The 20,242-nt window shown below is 47.5% G+C and overlaps 2 protein-coding genes across 4 annotated transcripts in view; both read left to right on the top strand.

Moving 5' to 3' along the window:
• The window catches only part of LOC126547913 (GTPase-activating Rap/Ran-GAP domain-like protein 3), a 587,729-nt gene that overhangs the window by 500,552 nt on the left and 66,935 nt on the right, over nucleotides 1-20,242 (top strand). For all 3 annotated transcript variants that reach the window (XM_050195966.3, XM_050195964.3, XM_050195965.3), the window contains 4 exons: nucleotides 1,197-1,223; nucleotides 2,195-2,270; nucleotides 6,548-6,646; nucleotides 12,412-12,515. In XM_050195966.3, coding sequence (XP_050051923.1) covers nucleotides 1,197-1,223; nucleotides 2,195-2,270; nucleotides 6,548-6,646; nucleotides 12,412-12,515 — 306 coding nt within the window. The remainder of the gene's footprint in view (nucleotides 1-1,196; nucleotides 1,224-2,194; nucleotides 2,271-6,547; nucleotides 6,647-12,411; nucleotides 12,516-20,242) is intronic.
• LOC140215477 (superoxide dismutase [Cu-Zn] 5-like) lies at nucleotides 15,434-16,135 on the top strand. The gene has a single exon (XM_072286010.1). It carries the CDS (start codon nucleotides 15,446-15,448, stop codon nucleotides 16,133-16,135), a length of 690 nt encoding a protein of 229 aa, XP_072142111.1. The 5' UTR covers nucleotides 15,434-15,445.

Raw genomic sequence — 20,242 nt, 5'->3', positions numbered from 1 at the left:
AGAGTTCCTTCATTACTGCGTAGTTCCAATGAAGGATAAAATTTACTGGGAGGGCACCTACAGATCTTGTATATTTAGAGATTCCACTTTCATCTAAAGAATAGGTTATATATAAAATTTTATTACGGAAGATAAAATTAATATAAGCGACAAATGATCGGTACCGCTTCTGTGTACCATTATCGGTGTCTAGCTTTGACACATGCATCACCAGTTGAAGCTCCGAGTTTGGTGACGACTGGGAATGTTTAAGCAACGGCTTCTCTTCTTTCGTTGGGGTTTTGGCTTTTTCCAGCCGCGTTCTATAAAAACGCGTCAACATTTGGTATCAAATGACATTAAACTTCTTTGAATGGCGAAGCAGTGCAGGCCATTGCCGAAATTAGCACTCGGAATACCCAATGCACAAGAGCCCACCTTGCCATAAAGCTATTCGGGCGCAGAAGTTTAGACGACGATTGCCTACTCAGTATTGGATTGGTCCTGCTGGCCACGCCATTGCACACCGTATTCACGACAAACCATAGCTTCTGAGGCGTACATAAGTAGCCGCGAATCCACCTGCAAAGAAAAAGAAAGGAAAAACGGCGTATTTTGAGAGATGCTAACAATGTCTCTGATTTACTGCCGGCAACAGCTCTCGCCGCTCTAATGTGCATACGGACCTCACAGGACACGCGGGTGCGCTTCGCGGCTTGCGGCCGAGAGCTCGTTGTATTTTCGACTGTGAAGAACGCAAGCTCGAATTACACTGTCCGACTCCAATAGTTTCGCGGCGCTCAGCCGGACAATGCGCTGTGGCCAGCTAATTATTTCTCCGACACAAACAAACGCTGTCTCCAACTAATTTTATTTCATTTCCTTCCAACTGCGCAACTACAGTTGGTCGAAACTAAATAAATTTGTCTTGTTCGCATAACTACCAAGCTTTTTTTCTTCTTTTTTCTGAGTAATTTATATCAAGGATTAGAATTGCGCTATCTGATACAAGCGATATTTAAAAATTTTGCATCTTCTAAAAAATTAACAGCCGGTATAAACTGGCGTCAGTGGGACACTGATTTCTGTGCATGCCGTAATTAAAATCCACGTCCTATCTTTGACTTCACGCTCCTGTCAGTGAGTTGATCCATTTGCTAACACATATGCTTAAACAGGGTCAAGCGTTCACGTCTGTATCTTTCTTTTTCTACTAGGACCTGCTTTTGCTGGAAGAACAAGAGGTAAGTTTTTGCCCTGTCATTTAGCTGCGCCCTTTTATAAACTTTAATAAAGACCGAGATTACGATTCGTCGTGGTTGAATGCGGCACATGCGTAGTTTCTTGCCACTCGGTGACCAATACAATTGACCGATTAAAAAAAAAAAACACGGGCCGTGTTTCTTTTTTTTTTTTGCTCGTAAGTGCTGTTTCCCATTAACCGGCCGCCTTGACTAATAATAATGTTTCCGTCGTCACGATTAATCGTACTCTGCTCGTACGAGCAGTGCTTCCGCAAGTAAATTTTTTTTTTTTCAATACAGGCCAAGATATGACCGATCTGCTTTCCACACGCAGTGCGGATCTAGGGCTCGCCAAGGTTTTCGTTAGTAAGGGCTGTTTGCTATTGGCCGGGCGCCTTCGCTAACTTAGAAAATGAATATTTGGCACGAAGTATTGAGTACGTGTGTAGAGGGGGGGGGGGGGGCTGAAATCGCGAGACGCTTATTTATTCTTTATATGTAGACTCAAGGTGCCGACTGGCGGATATAACGTATGTTACATGAAAAAACGACAGCCATGAGAAGTGACAAATAATGGAGTCAGAGTAAGCATAGGAGGTTTATTATGCCTACTTGAAATTTACAAAAAATCCAGTCAACGCAAACGAAAGTGAGCGAAAAGATAACTTGTCACTGGTAATTAACCGAACCTGCAACCTCTGCACAACGTCCACAACCTCAGCCTTAGAGCTTGCGAGTCTGTGAGTGCAGTCTAAGGAACGCAAGCGCTTTCGACAAATTTATCTTCGGCACTTCATGAATTCAACGTTGGCAAGCTCCGCCTTTGGTACTAAATTGAACTAGGCACAGAGCGTGTGTAACGTTAATTCAGGCAAGCACTTTGTTTTTCTCGTATGCAAATGTTTTGGCTGAGTCCAGTGTTGCAAATGTCGATGAAAGACTCGACGCTTTTCTCTTTCTCTGTGCCGCAGGGATCTGTGAATTTCAAATTTGGCGTGCTGTATGCTGAGGCTGGCCAAAGCACTGACGACGAGATGTTCAGCAATGGTGACTCAACTGCTCTTGCTTTTCTGGCATGCAATGTGCGTTTAAACGTGCTGCGACCTTCCTATCTGAATCACTAGGTTTGTTCGATTCAGAAAAAGGTGCACGGCACCACAAACTAAAAGGTGCAGCGGGTGCCACTTATGGTGTGCCGGGCTGCACCCACTCGCTGCAAGGTTCAAGGGTGCACTGCACCTCGGCGGCACCTTGCCTTGCACCCCGTTCAATCGTGCACAGGGGTGCAGGGTGCACCGCTGCACCTCGGGGAATCGAAGGCCTAGGTGCAGCGCACCATGAATGGGTGCAGAGAAACTTGGCTGAATCGAATAGACCTACTGATAACTGTCGGCGTACTCTTCAGGCCTAAATATAGTCCGATGTAGCGTGAATGCGCGCACACGTTACGCCACGTTGGCTAGAACAACAGCGTATGTAGTTCGACACATGGTTCGACGCACTGGCGCCGCGAACCTAACCGGACGCGGCCAACGCGCTGCGACGCGCCCGGCGTCGAACGACCATTGAGAAAGAAATTTCAACACGAGCGGACACTCCCATAGAGCCCAGCTGCCGAATTGACTGCAGCACACCAAGCGGATAAAGAAAACGGAAGACGTCTTCTGAAATGATGAAATGTTTATTTTGCTCTATATAAATGCTCGTTCCGGGCTTCTTCTGCATTCATCCAAAGTTGTGGCACCAGGTAAGCAGCAGTCGTTGCCGTACGATGCTCCACCGGATGGCCATCAGCTGAAAGAAAGTAAACTACAAGCATGTATCATTTTGGTATATTGACGTAACAGGAGCATTGCGTGTAGAGGCGAAACGTGCGTAAGTGGTGAATGAGCGGCAGATAAATTCACTTTTACGTACATTTCGCAGCGAAGACTCCTCCCAAACAATGCCATAAAATCTGAACATCCGATTTTCAAGCACCCCTCCTTTCCCGGGCATTATTTCCTGCACTTTAAGTGCACAAATACACGGGTGACTGCGCGTTTCCAAAACAACTTGGCCTCAGTCGACACGATGGTACGCCAAGTACACAAAGGTGGCTACAACACAGGCTCAGCCAGACCATGGTACACGCTCGCAGATTGCCTTCTAATCGCACTCAAGTCAGACTCGTGGGTGCAAAGCCTGTTTTCAGTCGCTCAGAATACATAAATGTCAAGCTCTTGAGCTCCTCCGTGTTATCTTTTACGCGTCCTGCCGGCGCATGCAACACTCCCGTGTTATCACTCTCGGCAATCGCTCGTCGCGTTTTCGAGAAGCGTAAGTACCGAAATAAGGTATATGTTGTTGCAGGGCTATAAAATGCGTCACAAACTTGTCCCACAAATTCAGTACACGCAAAACTAACTCACTATGGCCGGCTCGCTTTTTTGCTGACAGCTTCACAACCCCAGGCGCGGCGAGCAAGCCTCAAGATATCCCAAAAAGTTACCAAATAAATTACAATACTTTTTCGGGTCAGAGAATGCGTCACGAACTTCTACCAGTAAGATTCAGTACACGCGAAACTAACTGCGGCACACAGCCGAGCTGCTTTTCGCTAACTGCGCCACTACGCCGAGCGCGGCCACTGTGCTTGAAAAGTACCCCAAAAAGTAGTGAAATTAGTTACAATAATGTCTTGGGTCAGAGAAAGCGCCAAAACTTGTCCCGGTGAGATTCAGTACACGCGAAACTGCGTCACACGGCCAAGGTGCTTTTAGTCAGAAAGCCAGGTGCGGCGAGCGTGCCCAAAAACTACCGAAATAGGTTATAATTATGCTTGGGCTCATAGAAAGCGTCGCAAACATCTCCCAGTACGAGTAACTCATAATAACTAGGCTTGGACTGCGGAGCTCTTTTTCGATAACTGCGTCACTATATAGGTTCAGTTTTGTGCAGGAAGCCTAAATGTGCTTGAAGTGCGTCGCAGACTGTCAAACAAAATTCCTCACCTTGCTGTAGTCCAGTAGTGCAGCGGTGCCGTGTCGAAATGCAGACGGAACACAAGAGAACGCCAGGAGCCCAAAAAACGGGCTACATCCAAAAGAGACGGGTCGCCGAGCACGCGAGCTTCACGTGCGTAGCCGACCTCGCTCACTCCTGCGGCTTGTCTGGCGCATGACGTATGCACGCGCGTCTGGCGTGCCGCTAGCTTGTTTCTAGGCAACGCAACAAAAGCTTGCAAAGTATAAGTTCATTTACACGCAAAACTTTTTCACTTTTAGTGGGAAGGAATAAAAAAAAATAAAACGTTGCCTGGAAGTTTATTTCACATTCTTTTTTTCTGATGCTCGCGTCAACTACCGGATGGTGTTGAAACTAGGCGTGACGTGTTTCCTGTTGCCAGTTTTCGAAGAGTGTCCCCTCTTGTTGAATTTCTTTCTCCATGTAACGACGCTCGCCCGGGCGCCGATAATGTCGGACTACACTCTAAAATAAGTTTGCACCCTTTGGAGTGTATCTCTGCCACACAGCGATAATCGTCATCTGCCTTGATGCGTTTCCTTTCTTGAAAACGCCGCGCCCGCTACTTTCCTGTCGGGAATGCTATGTCATGCTGATAACGCGCATGCCGTTCGTTAAGGCCGATCCACGCGACGGACCAAATTGCTCTTTTGGACCGCGGTCCGCGCATCACGTGATAGGACGTCACCAGTTCGTGCGGACCGCCGTTGGCCCGCGCAAGACCGCGGCCCTCGCGGTCCAACAAATCGCCGAGACTTTTCCCGCTTTAGTTCTGGCGACGGACCGCATGCAAACCACAGCGATTTTGGCCTAGCCAACGAATGTTGTCCGGCAACAAAGTGTCTTCAGCCGAATCCAATCTAGTTTTCGGCTCAGCAAAAGCCAGTCGTTTCATGTCCGCCGTTCCGCGTACACGTGCGTGCAGCAGATATACTTTTTAAACACCATGCCCTCTAGGAGTGACGAGGAGGTTCTCTATTTTGTATCCCTCGTTGAGCAGTTCGTGGCTTTGTGGGACTATAGCCGGAATGATTACAATGATAACGCGAAAAAGCGTTAGTGCAGCTGGTTGGTCTGCTCTGCCGTCTGCTACGGTGGTCCGCCGTGTGGATGTGCTCTGCGCCGTACCGCACTGCGGCGGGCCGCGACGTCGCAACACGTGACCGATCGGCCCGCAGACACGGAGGAAGGAAACTAAGGAGAGGCCCTGACGTCACTCTTTGTGAAGCAAAAGTGAAGCCGGAATTTGGCGTTGCTCATGGCGATGCTCCGCCTTTTGGGCCACCCTGCTCTCTTGTTTGCATCTTTCGCGAAACCACGCCGCGCTGCGCGTGGTGTCGCGCGCTCGCGCAACATCTGGCAGAGCACGGTGCAGGTAACACAGCGCAACAAGACACGGTGACTAACGCAAACCCGCCCACTCAGCGCCTTTGCCACGGCCCGAAACCTACCAGAGCAACACGTGTGAGCGCTCAAAACCATAACAACGCCGCCATTGTGGCCCAAAAGGCGTGGCCATACAACAAAAAAAATAAAAAAGCAGCAAAAAAATGAGAACCTACTACGTCATTTCCGCCACACTTTTCTCCTAGCGCGCGGAGGGGGTAGGGCCTCTCCTTAGTTTCCTTCCTCCGTGGCCCGCAGACTTGGTCCGTCGTGTGGATCGGCCTTTACTGGGAAGTACCGGGCTCGCAGCGTTAAAGAAAGGAAACGCATCAAGGCAGATGACGATTATCGTCGTGTGGCAGATATACACCCCAAAGGGTGCAAACGTTTTTTAGAGTGTGCCACACAACGATAATCCTCATCTGTCTTGCCCGCATTTCCTTTAACACTGCGAGCCCGGTAATTCCAAGTCACGAACGGCATGCGCGTTATCAGCATGACATAGCATTCCCGACAGGAAAGTAGCGAGCGCAGCCTTTTCAAGAAAGGAAACGCAGCAAGACAGATGACGATTATCGTAGTGTGGAAAATATGCATCTCAAAGGGTGTAGTACATTTGTTTAAGAGTGTAGCATGAGCGCGGCTCACTCGCTCGCTGCTCTTCGCGTTTCCCGCCAAAAACGCACATGGACGTAATTGTGAAGGCCCTTGCGCTCCAAGAAATGGATGTCAAAGGAAGGAAAAAAAAGACAGACTTGGTCGGTATGGATAATTTCACCTGCGTCTTTGTTTAATTACTTGCCGCTTCTTGTCGTAACCGCTATACTTGTGCGCTGTTTATATGTATAGCGTGCAGTAATTGTTGCGCAGGCTGTGCTGTGCTGTAAGGCTGACTCATCAGAACTGTGCTCTTTTCCCTTTTGAAAAAACAGAGGTGGGAAGTCGAGAGTTCGACCGCTTCGTCAACCTGCTTGGCGAGAAAGTTCGCCTGAAGGGCTGGGACAAGTACCGAGGAGGCTTGGATGTCAAAGGTACGCGCGCGCGCACATGCCACCGGTGCCATTCCGCAAGTACAGCCGCTTCCGCCAGTAGCCACGCGAGCATGCGCATACATCACACGTCAAAATTGAAATTGACATATGTGATGTTTCTTGTTTTTCATGTTTTGGGGGTTTTCGTATCCTTTAACGTCGTAGCCCAGCACCAAAAACTGAAGTGCTTGTGGTTACATCATAGCCTGATAGCATATGTGAAAGGGGAACGAGTGCTGTGCGATTAGAGGATACGTAGGCGTGTAGTATATGGCATCTTCTAATTTGCTGTAGTGCAAGGAGAACGACCCAGACGTAGAAGGCACGTTAGACAACGCACAGCACTAACTTCCAGTAACAGATTGACAGCCTTACTTATTCCCCGAAACGTCGTAGAAGACGTTGCGAGGAAAGCCAAGCGAAACCACAATCAACGGTCACATTTTGGCCCACGTTGATTGTTAGAAGTTTGGTTTTCAGAGCGCGTAGATATTCGAGGCCCTTATTTGAAAAACACATCGGGGGTTCGATAACACATGTGTGGCCAAAAGTTTCTGCGCGTCTAGCTCCTATAAACAAACCGGTGACGCGACGCCCCCGGCTATCTCGGAGGCCGTGGAGAAAATCCGCGACCAGTCAGTCGTATACCGCATTCCCTTGACTTGCGCAAAATGTTGCATCGGGCAGACCGGGACATGCATGAATGACAGGTTGTGTGAGCGCAATAACAAGTTAAAAAAAAAAAAACGTGGCGTCTGATGGTTTTTCGTGCCCTCTCTTGCGATTAGTGATGAAATTGCAATTAGAGATGAAACCGTTATTATAGGCAGAAGGAAGTGAGAAATTACCGGCTTGGTTTTAGAAGCTAGACACGTAGCAACTTTTGGCGACGCATGCATTAGCATATCCTCAATATGGTAATCAAACAAAGAGCTGGAATAACTACACATGCTGTAAACCAAAGAACTGGTAATCAGTAGCCCCGTTTACATGAATGCGACAGTGGCGCATCGCATTTCCAAGCGCATTTGGGAAAGGCGATGCGACACCGTTTACATGTTGCGCATGAACTCTCGCGAGAACGTAGCGCCACATGGTGTCGTATAAGGGAAGTGCAGCCGACATCCGGTGTGACTGGTTTCCGGTAGTGGGCGGAGTGCACGTTGGTGGCTGAGTGCCGACTGTACCGACTACCGAGAGTCTGACGCTTGTGCAAAATGCTTGGGAATGCAGAGTTCCGTCTCCACCTTATGCTACTTTTGTCGGCATGGGCTAACTTTCACGTCATCTTGTACGCTGATGCATGCGGCATCAGCAGCGACGTCGTCGGGTGCGGTCGGCCTGCATTAAAGCACTTTTGCGGGCAAGAGGGTTCGCGACGTGCTCTGCCGTCAATGATCTAACAGCATACCAATATTTAATTCAGATATGATGGCAAGGAAAGCAGTGGTTTTCTTAAATTATGGGGTTTTACGTGCCAAAACCACTTTCTGATTATGAGGCACGCCGTAGTGGGGGACTTAGGAAATTTTGACCACCTGGGGTTCTTTAACGTGCACCTAAATCTAAGTACACGGGTGTTTGCGCATTTCGCCCCCATCGAAATGCGGCCGCCATGAGCCCCGTTTACATTAATGCGACAGTGGCGCATCGCATTTCCAAGCGCATTTGGGAAAGGCGATGCGACGCCGTTTACATGTAGAGCATTAACTCTCGCGAGAAAGTAGCGCCACGTGGTGTCGTTTAAGGGAAGTGCAGTCGACTTCCGGTGTAACTGGTTTTCCGGTGGTGGGCCGAGTGCACGTTGGTGGCTGAGTGCCGAGAAATAGACAGCTTTAGTTGAGCGTCCGCAACTTATAGCGTGCGCTATACGCTATAGTATAACGTACGCTAAGCAGCGCATGTTTTTTAGTTTTAGTTGGCCAGCGAGATCTTCGGATCTCAGAGGCCATATGCCGTCTTTGGGGCTATTTCTCAACTCTAACGATAGGTTGCGCTGACATCTCGAACGTTTCTTTCGTTAGGCTTCAACTCGTTCGAAACGAGAAGCGATCTCGAAAACACCACAAGGTTATCCATAATACTCTGTCGTCGAAGCGGCCTGAGACTAAGCGAAAGCCGTTTGCACAATCATTTGCTGCGAACGAAGCGCATTTTACAAAAGAAACGCCAAATTCAATTCGAAGCGGGCAGCCGGGACCGCCGCCATGTTGGTGGCTAATTCCTTCCCATAATTCCTAATGCGACGATCCTGCGTTTACATGCTCCGCGAGAGTCGACTCGCGCCCGTAAATCTACCCTCGCCTGGCGCATTAATGCGATGCGCCTTCCTAGCGCATTACCGCTGTTTGCATGAATGCGATGCGACACTGTCGCATTCATGTAAACGCGGCTATTAATGCGATGCGCCTTCCTAGCAGCATTACCGTTGTTTACATGAATGCGATGCACTAGAAATGCGATGCGATGCGACGCTGTCGCATTCATGTAAACGCGGCTTATGTGTCCGCGTCCCTGTGCCGGCGATACACTAAGTTGGCATAGGGCTATATGGGTTCTGGCTTCCGCCGTGGTAGCGCAGCGGCGGGTAGGTGTTTCGGCCGATGTGCTACTGAGATTTCGACAGAGGTAAAGCGAAAACGATCATGGAGCGATATTTAGATGTCTGCAACAGAAACTATACGTTGACAAAAAAGAACTCATTCGAGACGCTCGTGATAAGGCGTTCATCATAGGCAAGGGATATCTTTATCAATCAGTCAGTGCAGTGTGTAAAAGTCAGCGAATTGATCAATAATTCAATCAGCATGTCGGCAATTTAGCTTTACGCACTGTTCCCCGTTCGTCACTGCATTATAGGAAAGAGCAGTAGTATACGACAGAACGCACGCACGGGTGTGTGGGCTGGATGCGCTTCTATACAAATGGTGGACTGGACCATGGTAGGCAGCAGGCTACTTGAAGACTGCTTGCAGAATTTGTACATGTACGCTGTTGATATACGGTGTGTTTCTGCGAAGCCGAAACACCCCGTTATCAGTTGCGTATATCAGCCACGTATCTGCCAAAGCGGCTACGAGGTAGCCGTTTTGAAATAGCAGGACGGTTCCTTCGGAGACATCCGTCAGTGGTGGTGACCGCGGCGTTACGAGTAATACGGGGTAATTAGTCTCTCATTAACAAAACTGTATTAAATAACTTTTAAACTTTCAGTTTCAGCGGGCTCATCGCAATCGCAACCCAGCAGCGGGAAGCCAGCGCTCCGTGCTACTCGCTGTCGCAGCGGGCTGGGTGCCCGCCGCTGTGTGACGTGAGCAGAACGTCACCTTGACTTTTCTCTTGCTGCAGCCTACCAGTTTCCGTTACGCGCTCTGATCACCGAAATTTGTCGTGCCACATTTCCGCTTTCAATAGATTTTTTTCCACATCCAAGAGATAGAGAGATAAGTAATGCAGAGAAAGGCAGGGAGGTTAACCAGAGGTAGTTCCGGTTGGCTACCCTGCGCAGGGGGAAGAGTTAAGGGGGATGAAAAGAGAAACAGAGTGGAAGGGGGAGATAGAAAGAAAGGGAGACAAGCACGAACAAAGCGCGTACACTACAGAGCGGTAGGGGGCGGCATTCTTAGAGTTTGTCTTGAAGCCCCATAGACCTCAGGAACCTTAATAACGCGAGTAAGGCCTTCAACGCGGATGTTCTTTCGGAGCATTGACCTAAAGCTTTTAGTTCTGATAGTGGGCGATTGTCCAACTGGTCCAGTACTCTGCACATCACTTGTCTCTGAGCACTATATCGCGGGCAGACACAGATAATATGTGCAAGCGTCTCGCCGATTTTGCATGTGTCGCACGTGGGGTTGTTGGCTATTTCAATGAGGAAAGCATATGAGTTCGTAAAGGCAACGCCTAGCCACAGACGGTAGAGCATGGTCTGTTCACGTCGTGGTAACCCAGGCGGGAGGTGCATCCGTATGTCCGGAAACAACGAACGCAACCGACACATGGTGAAGACATTTGAGTCCCACAGGGGCAAAGAACAGTCACGGGATATCAATCGCAGCCCAGCCGCAGCGTCTGTTCGCGAAAGCGGAATGAAGACTCGTCGACCACTTTCATGTGCAGATCGGCCGGTTTCGTCGGCGTGGTCATTCCCGCTGATGTTACAATGTCCTGGAAGCCACTGAAAGATTATGTTGGGTCCCTTCTCATGGCTTTGATGATATATGTGCCGAATTTCTGAGGTCAGTTGTTCATTGGGTCCGTGGCGCATTGGGCTTCGTGTGCACTGAAGGGCTGTCACGGAGTCACTAAAGACTGTCCATTGTTGCGGTGGCTTCTGCTTAATGAAATCAAGTGCAGCACGGAGCGTCGCGAGTTCTGCACCCGTCGATGTGGTCACACATTAACTTCTTAATTTTATTTCCTCAGATTTTGCTGGGATTATGACTGCAGCACCAGAGCTGTTGAGTTTTACTGAACCATCTGTGTATACATGTTGCCGGAATCTGTGCACGTTGTGAATGTGCTCCAAAGTTGCTTGTTTCAAAGCTTGCAATGGCGCTCCAGTTTTCTGATTCCTGGAAGTGTCAGTTGCACTTCTGGCTGGTGCAGACACCACAATGGATCTGATAATCGTGTAGCGGGCGTAAATTCTGATGGCAAGTAGGACTGATGTCTTACAATAGTTTTGGCAAAAGTTGAGTGGCCTTTTTGCTGGCAAGCAAGCAACATGTGGGAGGGAATCTGAGTCAGGTGTCGGATGTGTGCTCTCAGGACATCTGTATGAATGTAGACTGTCAAAGGAGCGTCTCTGGCTATGGCCACTGTCGCAATGGATGACGTAGTTTTTTGGAGACCGAGACAAGTCCTGAGGGCTTGGGCTTGCACGCTCTGGAGCTTGCGGATATTCCTAGTGCAAGTATTTCCTAGTACAGGTAAGCTGTACCACAGGAAGCCCAAAAACAGTGCTTTATATAGTTGCAACATTGACGGTACTGTTGCGCCCCAGGACTTCCCGCCGAGAAACGCAAGAAGGCTCACCACAATGACGGCCAAACGCTTTGTCATCTACGAGATGTGAGGGCTCCAAGACAATTCTCTATCAATGATGACGCAAAAAAATCGGTGCGTTCGTCTATATCGTATAATTTGGTCATTAATCCGCAATGCATACGGGGCCATCGCTTTGCGATAAATCAAAAATTTCTCACGGATTGTACGGAGAGCTCATTTCCATTTCCCGATTACGATGAGCGCGCTGAAACTAAACGTTGAAGAAAAGATTATTAATTGGTTTTTGTTAATGAGCAAATTATTATCCCGTATCACCCGTCACCCCATGGTCGCCACCGCTGGTGGCATGTCACCGAAGAACCGTCGTTTTATTTCGAAGCGGCTATTTTAAATATTTCTTAACGTATTCGTAGAAATACCCTGTAACAGTCAGCAATGTACATAAGAGCACACCTGGTGACCACTGTTTTTGATGTCACTTAACTAAGGCATAGGTAGGCGTTAACGAGCACAAATCTTAAGATATACAACAAGCGTTGCTGGGTGAAAACAACCACCCGATGTCCCTGCATTGAAAGCTGGCCTGCGCATTTCAGATATAGTTAACCTCAGACGAGCTGTTACTGCAATTACATCATCTTGCAGAGTTTCCCTCGACAATAGTAAAACACTAAGCTACTTGCGGTTGTTGATTTATGGTTAGTCATGCTCCTTACACCATGCTAATTTTATTCCCTTCCACTTACCGCTTTCAGGCGACATGACGGGCAAGCACTCGGTCTACACTATCTACGAGGGCCACGAAATCATATTCCATGTCTCCACACTGCTCCCCTACTCCAAGGATAACAAGCAACAGGTTAGTGAGTTTGGACTCAAACACACCAGTGTAAGAGTACAATTCGTGGTGCTCCTGCAGCAGATCGAGATGGGATGGCCCGTATACTCTGCTATAATTGGACAGCTTCACAGCGGCTGTCACTCGGAGCTTCTTTGTTTCTCTGAGAGATTTTCACTAAGTACCTTGTCTGGCTTTTAGAATATGGTTCATAGATTCGTATCACGCCACGACACGTGATAAAGGTACCGGCGACTGAGACATTCTCAGGTAGTAATACATGCGTCCGCAGTTGGACGCAGCATCGCAAGCACCACTGTTTCGCTCACCGTGGGCCGACGGAGTCAGCGAGAGCCTTTCCCGGGCATCGTAGTAACGGTGCTCCCCTCGCATTGACTCGAACCTTTGATCAACATCTGCGTCATTAGATCGTGGTCGGAAATCCGGGAGGGCCAATATAATGAGCAGCCGCTCCTTGTCTTTTCGAGCTGGGGTGCGGAAGCGCGTCCGTTAGTTCAGAGTAACAGCACATGAGGAGTTCTGAACAGCTGAACTGAAAAAAAACAACAACAACAACAAAGGACTAAGGAAGACAGAACAAGGACAGTGACGTCTTTGTCTATCTTCCTTAGTTCTGTGATTTTTTTTTCAATTCAGCTTCTCAAAACTCGTCTTAGCTATGAACCAACTATTTCAGTTAAATACTAATATGAGCATACGGCGCTGCGTGAGCGTTGTTTCGCTCAAGGCGGCACCTGCACCAGGTGGCCGCCGTGCTGTGCATATGGAAACCGCGGTTTGTTATGAGAGTGAACTGCTATGTACATCATTTAAAGACGCTATCTAGCAGTCAAATTTTTGAAAGAGTTTGTTCGCTTCAGTGCTTGTCTTCAAATAGAGAGACCACAACTCTTACCCCGCCTTTACAGGCGCACAGTGCGTCTTTAACTGCATCTCTTATAGACGGTGCAGGAGGTAAGGGTTCCTGAGCATCTATACTCGCCAGAACGTTTTCTCCCAACATTTCGCATTACAAGTCAACGGTGAAGTTTTTATAATCGCACCTCCTAAACCATCTGTCAGGGCTTCCTCATAGAAAAGTTTACAACTTTGCTTAGTTTGTACAAATTTCCAGTGTTCTGTTTCTTGATCGTCAATTATTTTATGTAGTATTTTCACTATACCCTGGTGACGAATTTTTTTTTCTGCTTAACATTTTCCAGGCTCTGCTATATTAAAATCGTGCAATTAGTCGACATGGCCTCCTGTGCGAATTTTGATTTTGAGACCTTTTGTTCGTAATTATGTATATATATATATACTCCCAGAAACGATTCTTATGTTTGATTCGCAATGCACCGTTCAATAAGTACTTCAGACAGAAGTGTCGACGTCTGAGCACTTCTTTTCTTGATTCTTGGTTTCGCATCGTTTGAATGCAGTCCGAATTCGACAGTATGCACTCTTCCTGCTTCTCTACTTGATCGAAGAGCGATGCACCCTGCAGCGGCCGTAGTCGCAGCATCTGAAAGTCTAATGGAATTCACGCCGGCGCTCGCTGCGCCAATACGAGGTCCCGCCGACTAGCAAGCACCGGGAACTGGAAATATTGAGCGTAACCCACGTTTCGATAAACGTGGCTTTGCGGCTAGAGTTGCTTGTGCTCTTAAGCAATGTGACAGTCCTTTAGGCACTGCTTGTTTGTTTCTTGCCACCGTTGTTCTATGGAAAGCAGAACCAATATCGTGGAACCTTTCAGGCACAGTAGTTTCCATCCTGTGACCTAGCTCCATATTTCATGTGGCACCAGTAAATCTGGTTATGCTAAGGCAAGATTCGTGCGCATTCATAACCTCCCATCGCTCCTTCGTTGCATGCTTTTTGTCTTCTACTTGCACCTCGAATGGTCGTCTTGCATCCACCCTTCTATGCTTGCCAGCCATATAGAGAACATTTTAACGCGGTGCGCTTTTCTTATTTTCCGAAATCTTTGACTTGCCTGTCGTGGTGAGTCGTTTGAATCAAGAACAAAAGGAGAAAGATCAATTTCCTTTCTGCACGTTAAATTCTAAAATATTGTCTGCATAGTACTTTATGTTGAACTGCCCGGTTCTTGGCCGATCTCTCAGAGTTGGTATGTGCCAGTAATTCCAAATAATCGACCTCTACATCTAAATAAACCGCCGGCCTCTTGGCCAATCCGCCGTAGTGGGTATGAGTCATTGAGAGGAAACAAGAACGTGCAGAAAGAAGAACGTGCCACAGGGCTGGTCCGGCACCCTCCCCTCTGTGCCCGATCTGTGCAGAAGATGAGACCATAGATCGTTTTTTTTATTCTACCGCCGTTTTTTTCTTTTTTAAAGAAAAGAACATTTTAGAACCAACATTCAGGCAACTTGGTTCAAATTTTTCCATTCCAAATATTCTTCATCTAGTAGCCTCCTCTCTTAAAAGCTACCATAGGGGTGTTTGCTCAGTCGTGGAGAAATTCATACTTGTTTCGAGGCGATTCTCTTAGATCCTTCAAACATTATTTTTATCCATTTCCACCAGACACCTTTACCAATTTTTGTATTGACAGAATCTTCCCAATTCCATCCAAATCTTGGCCAATCACCCGCAGTGGGAACGCGCCATCGTATAAAGATATCTCATCCTATCCTATCCTATCCTATCCTATCCTATCCGTAGCATCGCTCAGCCGCTGATGTAAGTTGACATTTACTGTTGAGGCGCTCCACAGTAGCGAAAAAAGGCGGAAACATTGCGTCAATGATAGTCACCAAGCTACGAAGTATCTTGCGCGCTACACACCGCCATTGCTTACAGCCAACTCAGTTCATTTGTGCGGCGGACAGGCGCGCCTGTGGTCGTTGTACACCCAACGTTTGTGCGAATACTCAGTCGCGACACCGGCAGCCTGCGGAAGGAATCCCAGAGCTGGAGTGCGCATGATTCACCCGATGGGCACCAGCTTGAACCAGCGGCAGCTGCTCGTCACGGTCGTGCACCTGTCACTGCTGATGCACGCAGTGAGCGGCGACGCGACACTTCGTAAAGCCAGCTGCCACATCGTGGGCAAGAACGTGGAGGGACTCTTAGTATTCATGTCGCGTCACGACATCCTTGTTATTCGAGGCATCATCGACGGCCTCGAACCTGGCAAGCACGGGCTCACCCTCAACGAGTCGGGTAACGTGACGGACAACTGCGACGCCGTCGGAGCTCACTTCAACCCGTACGGCAAGGAGCACGGGCCCGAGACCTCGGAAAACTCTCACCTGGGCGACCTGGGCAACGTGGATGCCACCGAAGACCTTATCGCCCTGGTGCATATCAGCAGCCGAAGACTTCATCTCCATGGTAATGACAGCATCGTGTCCCGTTCGTGCGTCGTCTATGAGCGGCCGGATGACTACGGTGCCAAGGGCGACGTACTGAGCAAGTCCACTGGCAACATGGGTGATCCCGTGGGCTGCGGCCTCATACGGGGCTTTGGCAAGCATGCCGCCAGCAGCGCTCCTGCGTTCGCTTTGCCGCTGCGTCTGTCGCCGCTGGCGGCAACGTTCGTCCTCAGTGCATTCCTCTTTCTTGAGGGTCACTTAAGTCTAAACTTAGTTTTGTTTTCTACTGCTTCGTGAAATGAATGATGCTTCTCGTAATGTTTAACTTCGTGTTGTGTTCCGTCATGGTGTGCGTACATAATAAAAACTGTAAAAGTTAGCAGGGTGCGTATAACCGTGCGACAACCTGAAGCAATATCTAACAACAAGCGGGGTTATCCCAGGCTCCTTTGGTTATGCTCGTTTTCTGCTCGGTTATGCTGCTGGTTCCGGGTTTGTAGCGTGCAAGTCAATGTCACGCTGCCCTTTGATAGCGGGTAGTTTAGTTTCAATGGATTGTAAATAGCGTCCTACAGAGAGACTGATAACACTATACAGTGTATTGGTAATAGCTGTACTTTCCAAGGGCCGATACGAAGCGAGATAACGTTAATATTTCAGAGTAAAGTTCTTTAGGTTGTTGCCGGTATACGATTGCCTCCTCAAAGCCAGAGTCGTTCACTCACCTACAACCTGCTTTCTTGAGTGCGTATTAATTTGGTCCGATTACTGAAAGTAAAGACTAATTTTGTAATAAAATTAAGGGAGATCTACGCATCTTTCAGCAACTTCCACACACACCACCTCCAATTGCATCTTTCCCTAAATTGGCCGCAGGCTCCTCACTTGCTACAAAAATAAATTCATTCAGCAACTGCACGTCATAGATGATGGTCTTGACTATGGGGATTTATGATGATCCTGAACTTTGGCGCGTACACACACCAGAAAAATTAGGCCACAAGTGGGCGGCAGGATGAAGAATAAAAGCAAGTGCTATAGTAAGAAAAAAAATCATAAATATAAAAGATGCCAGTTCTATCCGAGAATAGCTGCCAGCAGCGTTCAACGTTAACTTCGTGGCTGGGTCGCGAGTTTCTTTAGCGCCGTCGCGCGGCAGGGCTTTCTGCGCTTCCTCTTCGGCAAGGAAGGCGAGGCTCTCGCTGACCTCGGATACACTGCAAGTGTTTTATCGCGTCCCTTCTACGAGCCACATCGCTACTAGGAAAGTTCGACGAAGGCCACGCGGTACACTCAGCCAGCACTCGCCTAAAAGGAGCCACGCCACGCACCTCTCCACCGGACCCGCCGTGGTAACGTTGTGTCTTTGGTGTATACCTCTGCTAAGCCCAAGGGCGGGGGATCGAATCCCGGCCGCAATGGCCGCATTTCGACGGGGACAAACTGCAAAAAACGCCAGTGTGTCGTACATTAGGTGCGCGTTAATGTACCTCGGGTTAAAGAACCTGACTCCTTTAACCTTAACGCTAAACAACCTCAGGCTAAAGAAAGCATTGACGTACAAGGACCTATGTTGTGCCGCATTTTGAAACTCTCGTTAAGCAGTTGTACAGACCCATCGCCATTAAAATTGGCCAAGGTTATACCGATATTTAAGAATGGCAATAAATCTGATCCCTCTCAACCGATATCTGAACCGAATCTGAATCTGAACCGATATCTGTCCTGAGTATACTAAATACTATTTATGAAAAGATTCTTGCGAGGCGAATTCAGAGACTTCTGCAACAGTAAAACATAATTAGCCCGCAGCAACACGGTTTCCTGCCAGGTTTTTCCACATCTGCTGCAGTATTGTCTCTCATTCAAGTATACATAACGCAGTTCTCAATATACAATAAGCTTGTCGCACTGGCATTTTTTGAGCTAAGAAAACATTCGACACCGTGGATCACTACGTTTTAATAAATAAACTAAAATACTATGGATATCGCGGACAGGCTGCCGAGTTGCTCAGAAGTTACATACTTAAAACACCGAAGTCAGGCAATCGTAATGAAGAACTTCATATCGTCTCCTCGGCGAATCACTACAGGTATCAAGGATCAATCCTGGGACCTTTGTTTTTTTATCTTGTGCATTAATTACTTGTCCAAAGCGCTAAGCTCTGCACGAATACAGATATATGGCGATGATGCAGTTATAATAGTAACAGAAAATGATCTCAAGGATGTTGAAAGGAAAACTAATACCATGCTGACTAAGATTTCTAGATGGTTTGCAGAAAAGAAATTAACAGTTAACATAGAAACGACAAAATACACGATCGTTCACTCGAGAAATAAGCCCGTAGATGTATCTTCAGTCAACATAGTACTTAATGACAATCCTCTTGAGCGCACTTCTTTCAAATGTCTTGGCGAAGTAATAGACAGTCAGCTGCACTGAAAAACCACATTGATGCGCTGTATAAGAGGCTTTCAGGGGAATCTTATCACTTATTACAAGCCCGAAGTTACTTTGATAGCAAAACTCTTCGTACCCTGTAATTTGCATTTATACTTAGTCATTTAATATACTGTGCTGAATCATGGGCGGGGACTTGCAGTGCATACTTTCAACCGGTACGTAAAATCCAGAAAAAGGCTACAAGAGTAATTACTCACTCTGACATATCTCATCATGGCAAAAATATTCATGGCAAAAATATTGTTCAAAAATATGCGAGTATCGCCATTTGGTATATTACGTCAACTAAATACTGTTGTAGTTACTAATAGTATAGTGAAACATAAACATCCTGTCCCCTCGTCCATGTTCCGAACGACATCACATGTCACTAGAAATATAGCCTCGTATAACTTTTAACAATGGCAGACAGGCCGCCATTGGAATCTGAACCTGGCAACGTTTAACGCTAGAACGTTATCTAGTGAGGCGAATCTAGCAATGCTATTGGAGGAATTAGAGGGCAGTAAATGGGATATAATAGGGCTCAGTGTAGTTAGGAGGACGAAAGAAGCATATACAGTGCTAAAAAGCGCGCACGTCCTGTGCTACCGGGGCTTAGCGGAGAGACGAGAACTAGGAGTCGGATTCCTGATTAATAAGGATATAGCTGGTAACGTACAGGAATTCTATAGCATTAACGACAGGGTGGCAGGTCTTGTTGTGAAACTTAATAACAGGTACAAATTGAAGGTCGTACAGGTCTACGCCCCTACATCGAGTCATGATGACCAGGAAGTCGAAAGCTTCTATGAAGACGTGGAATCGGCGATGGGTAAAGTCAAAACAAAATACACTATACTGATTGGTGACTTCAATGCCAGGGTAGGCAAGAAGCAGGCTGGAGACAAGTCAGTGGGGGAATATGGCATAGGCTCTAGGAATAGCAGGGGAGAGTTATTAGTAGAGTTTGCAGAACAGAATAATATGCGGATAATGAATACCTTCTTCCGCAAGCGGGATAGCCGAAAGTGGACGTGGAGGAGCCTGAATGGCGAGACTAGAACTGAAATAGACTTTATTCTCTGCGCTGACCCTGGCATCATACAAGATGTAGACGGGCTCGGCAAGGTGCGCTGCAGTGACCATAGGATGGTAAGAACTCGAATAAGCCTAGACTTGAGGAGGGAACGGGAGAAACTGGTACATAAGAAGCCGATCAATGAGATAACGGTAAGAGGGAAAATAGAGGAATTCCAGATCAAGCTACAGAACAGGTATTCGGCCTTAACTCAGGAAAAGGACCTTAGTGTTGAAGATATGAACGACAATCTTATGGGCATCATTAATGAGTGTGCAATAGAAGTCCGTGGTAACTCAGTTAGACAGGATGCCAGTAAGCTATCCGAAATATCTGCCGAAAGGATGCCGAAAGATCTGATCAAGCAACGCCAATGTATGAAAGCCTCTAACCCTACAGCTAGAATAGAAATGGCAGAACATTCTAAGCTAATGAGCAAGCGTAAGACAGCTGACATAAGGAAGTATAATATGGATAGAATTGAACATGCTCTCAGGAACGGAGGAAGCCTAAAAGCAGTGAAGAAGAAACTAGGAATAGGCAAGAATCAGATGTATGCGTTAAGAGACAAAGCCGGCAATATCATTACTAATATGGATGAGATAGTTCAAGTGGCTGAGCAGTTCTATAGAGATTTCTACAGTACCAGTGGCACCCACGACGATAATGGAAGAGAGAATAGTCTAAAGGAATTTGAAATCCCACAAGTAACGCTGGAAGAAGTAAAGAAAGCCCTGGGAGCTATGCAAAGGAGGACGGCAGCTGGAGAGGATCAGTTAACAGCAGATTTGTTGAAGGATGGTGGGCAGATTGTTCTAGAAAAACTGGCCACCCTGTATACGCAATACCTCATGACTTCGATCGTACCGGAATCT

Source organism: Dermacentor andersoni, chromosome 1, assembly GCF_023375885.2.
Source record: "Dermacentor andersoni chromosome 1, qqDerAnde1_hic_scaffold, whole genome shotgun sequence".
Lineage (NCBI taxonomy): Eukaryota > Metazoa > Arthropoda > Arachnida > Ixodida > Ixodidae > Dermacentor > Dermacentor andersoni.
Note: the sequence above shows the minus strand (reverse complement) of the source record. Positions and strands in the feature narration are given on the sequence as shown.

Excerpts from the sequence above, each read along its gene's own strand:
- LOC140215477 (XM_072286010.1), top strand. The coding sequence starts at position 15,446 with ATGATTCACCCGATGGGCACCAGCTTGAACCAGCGGCAGCTGCTCGTC.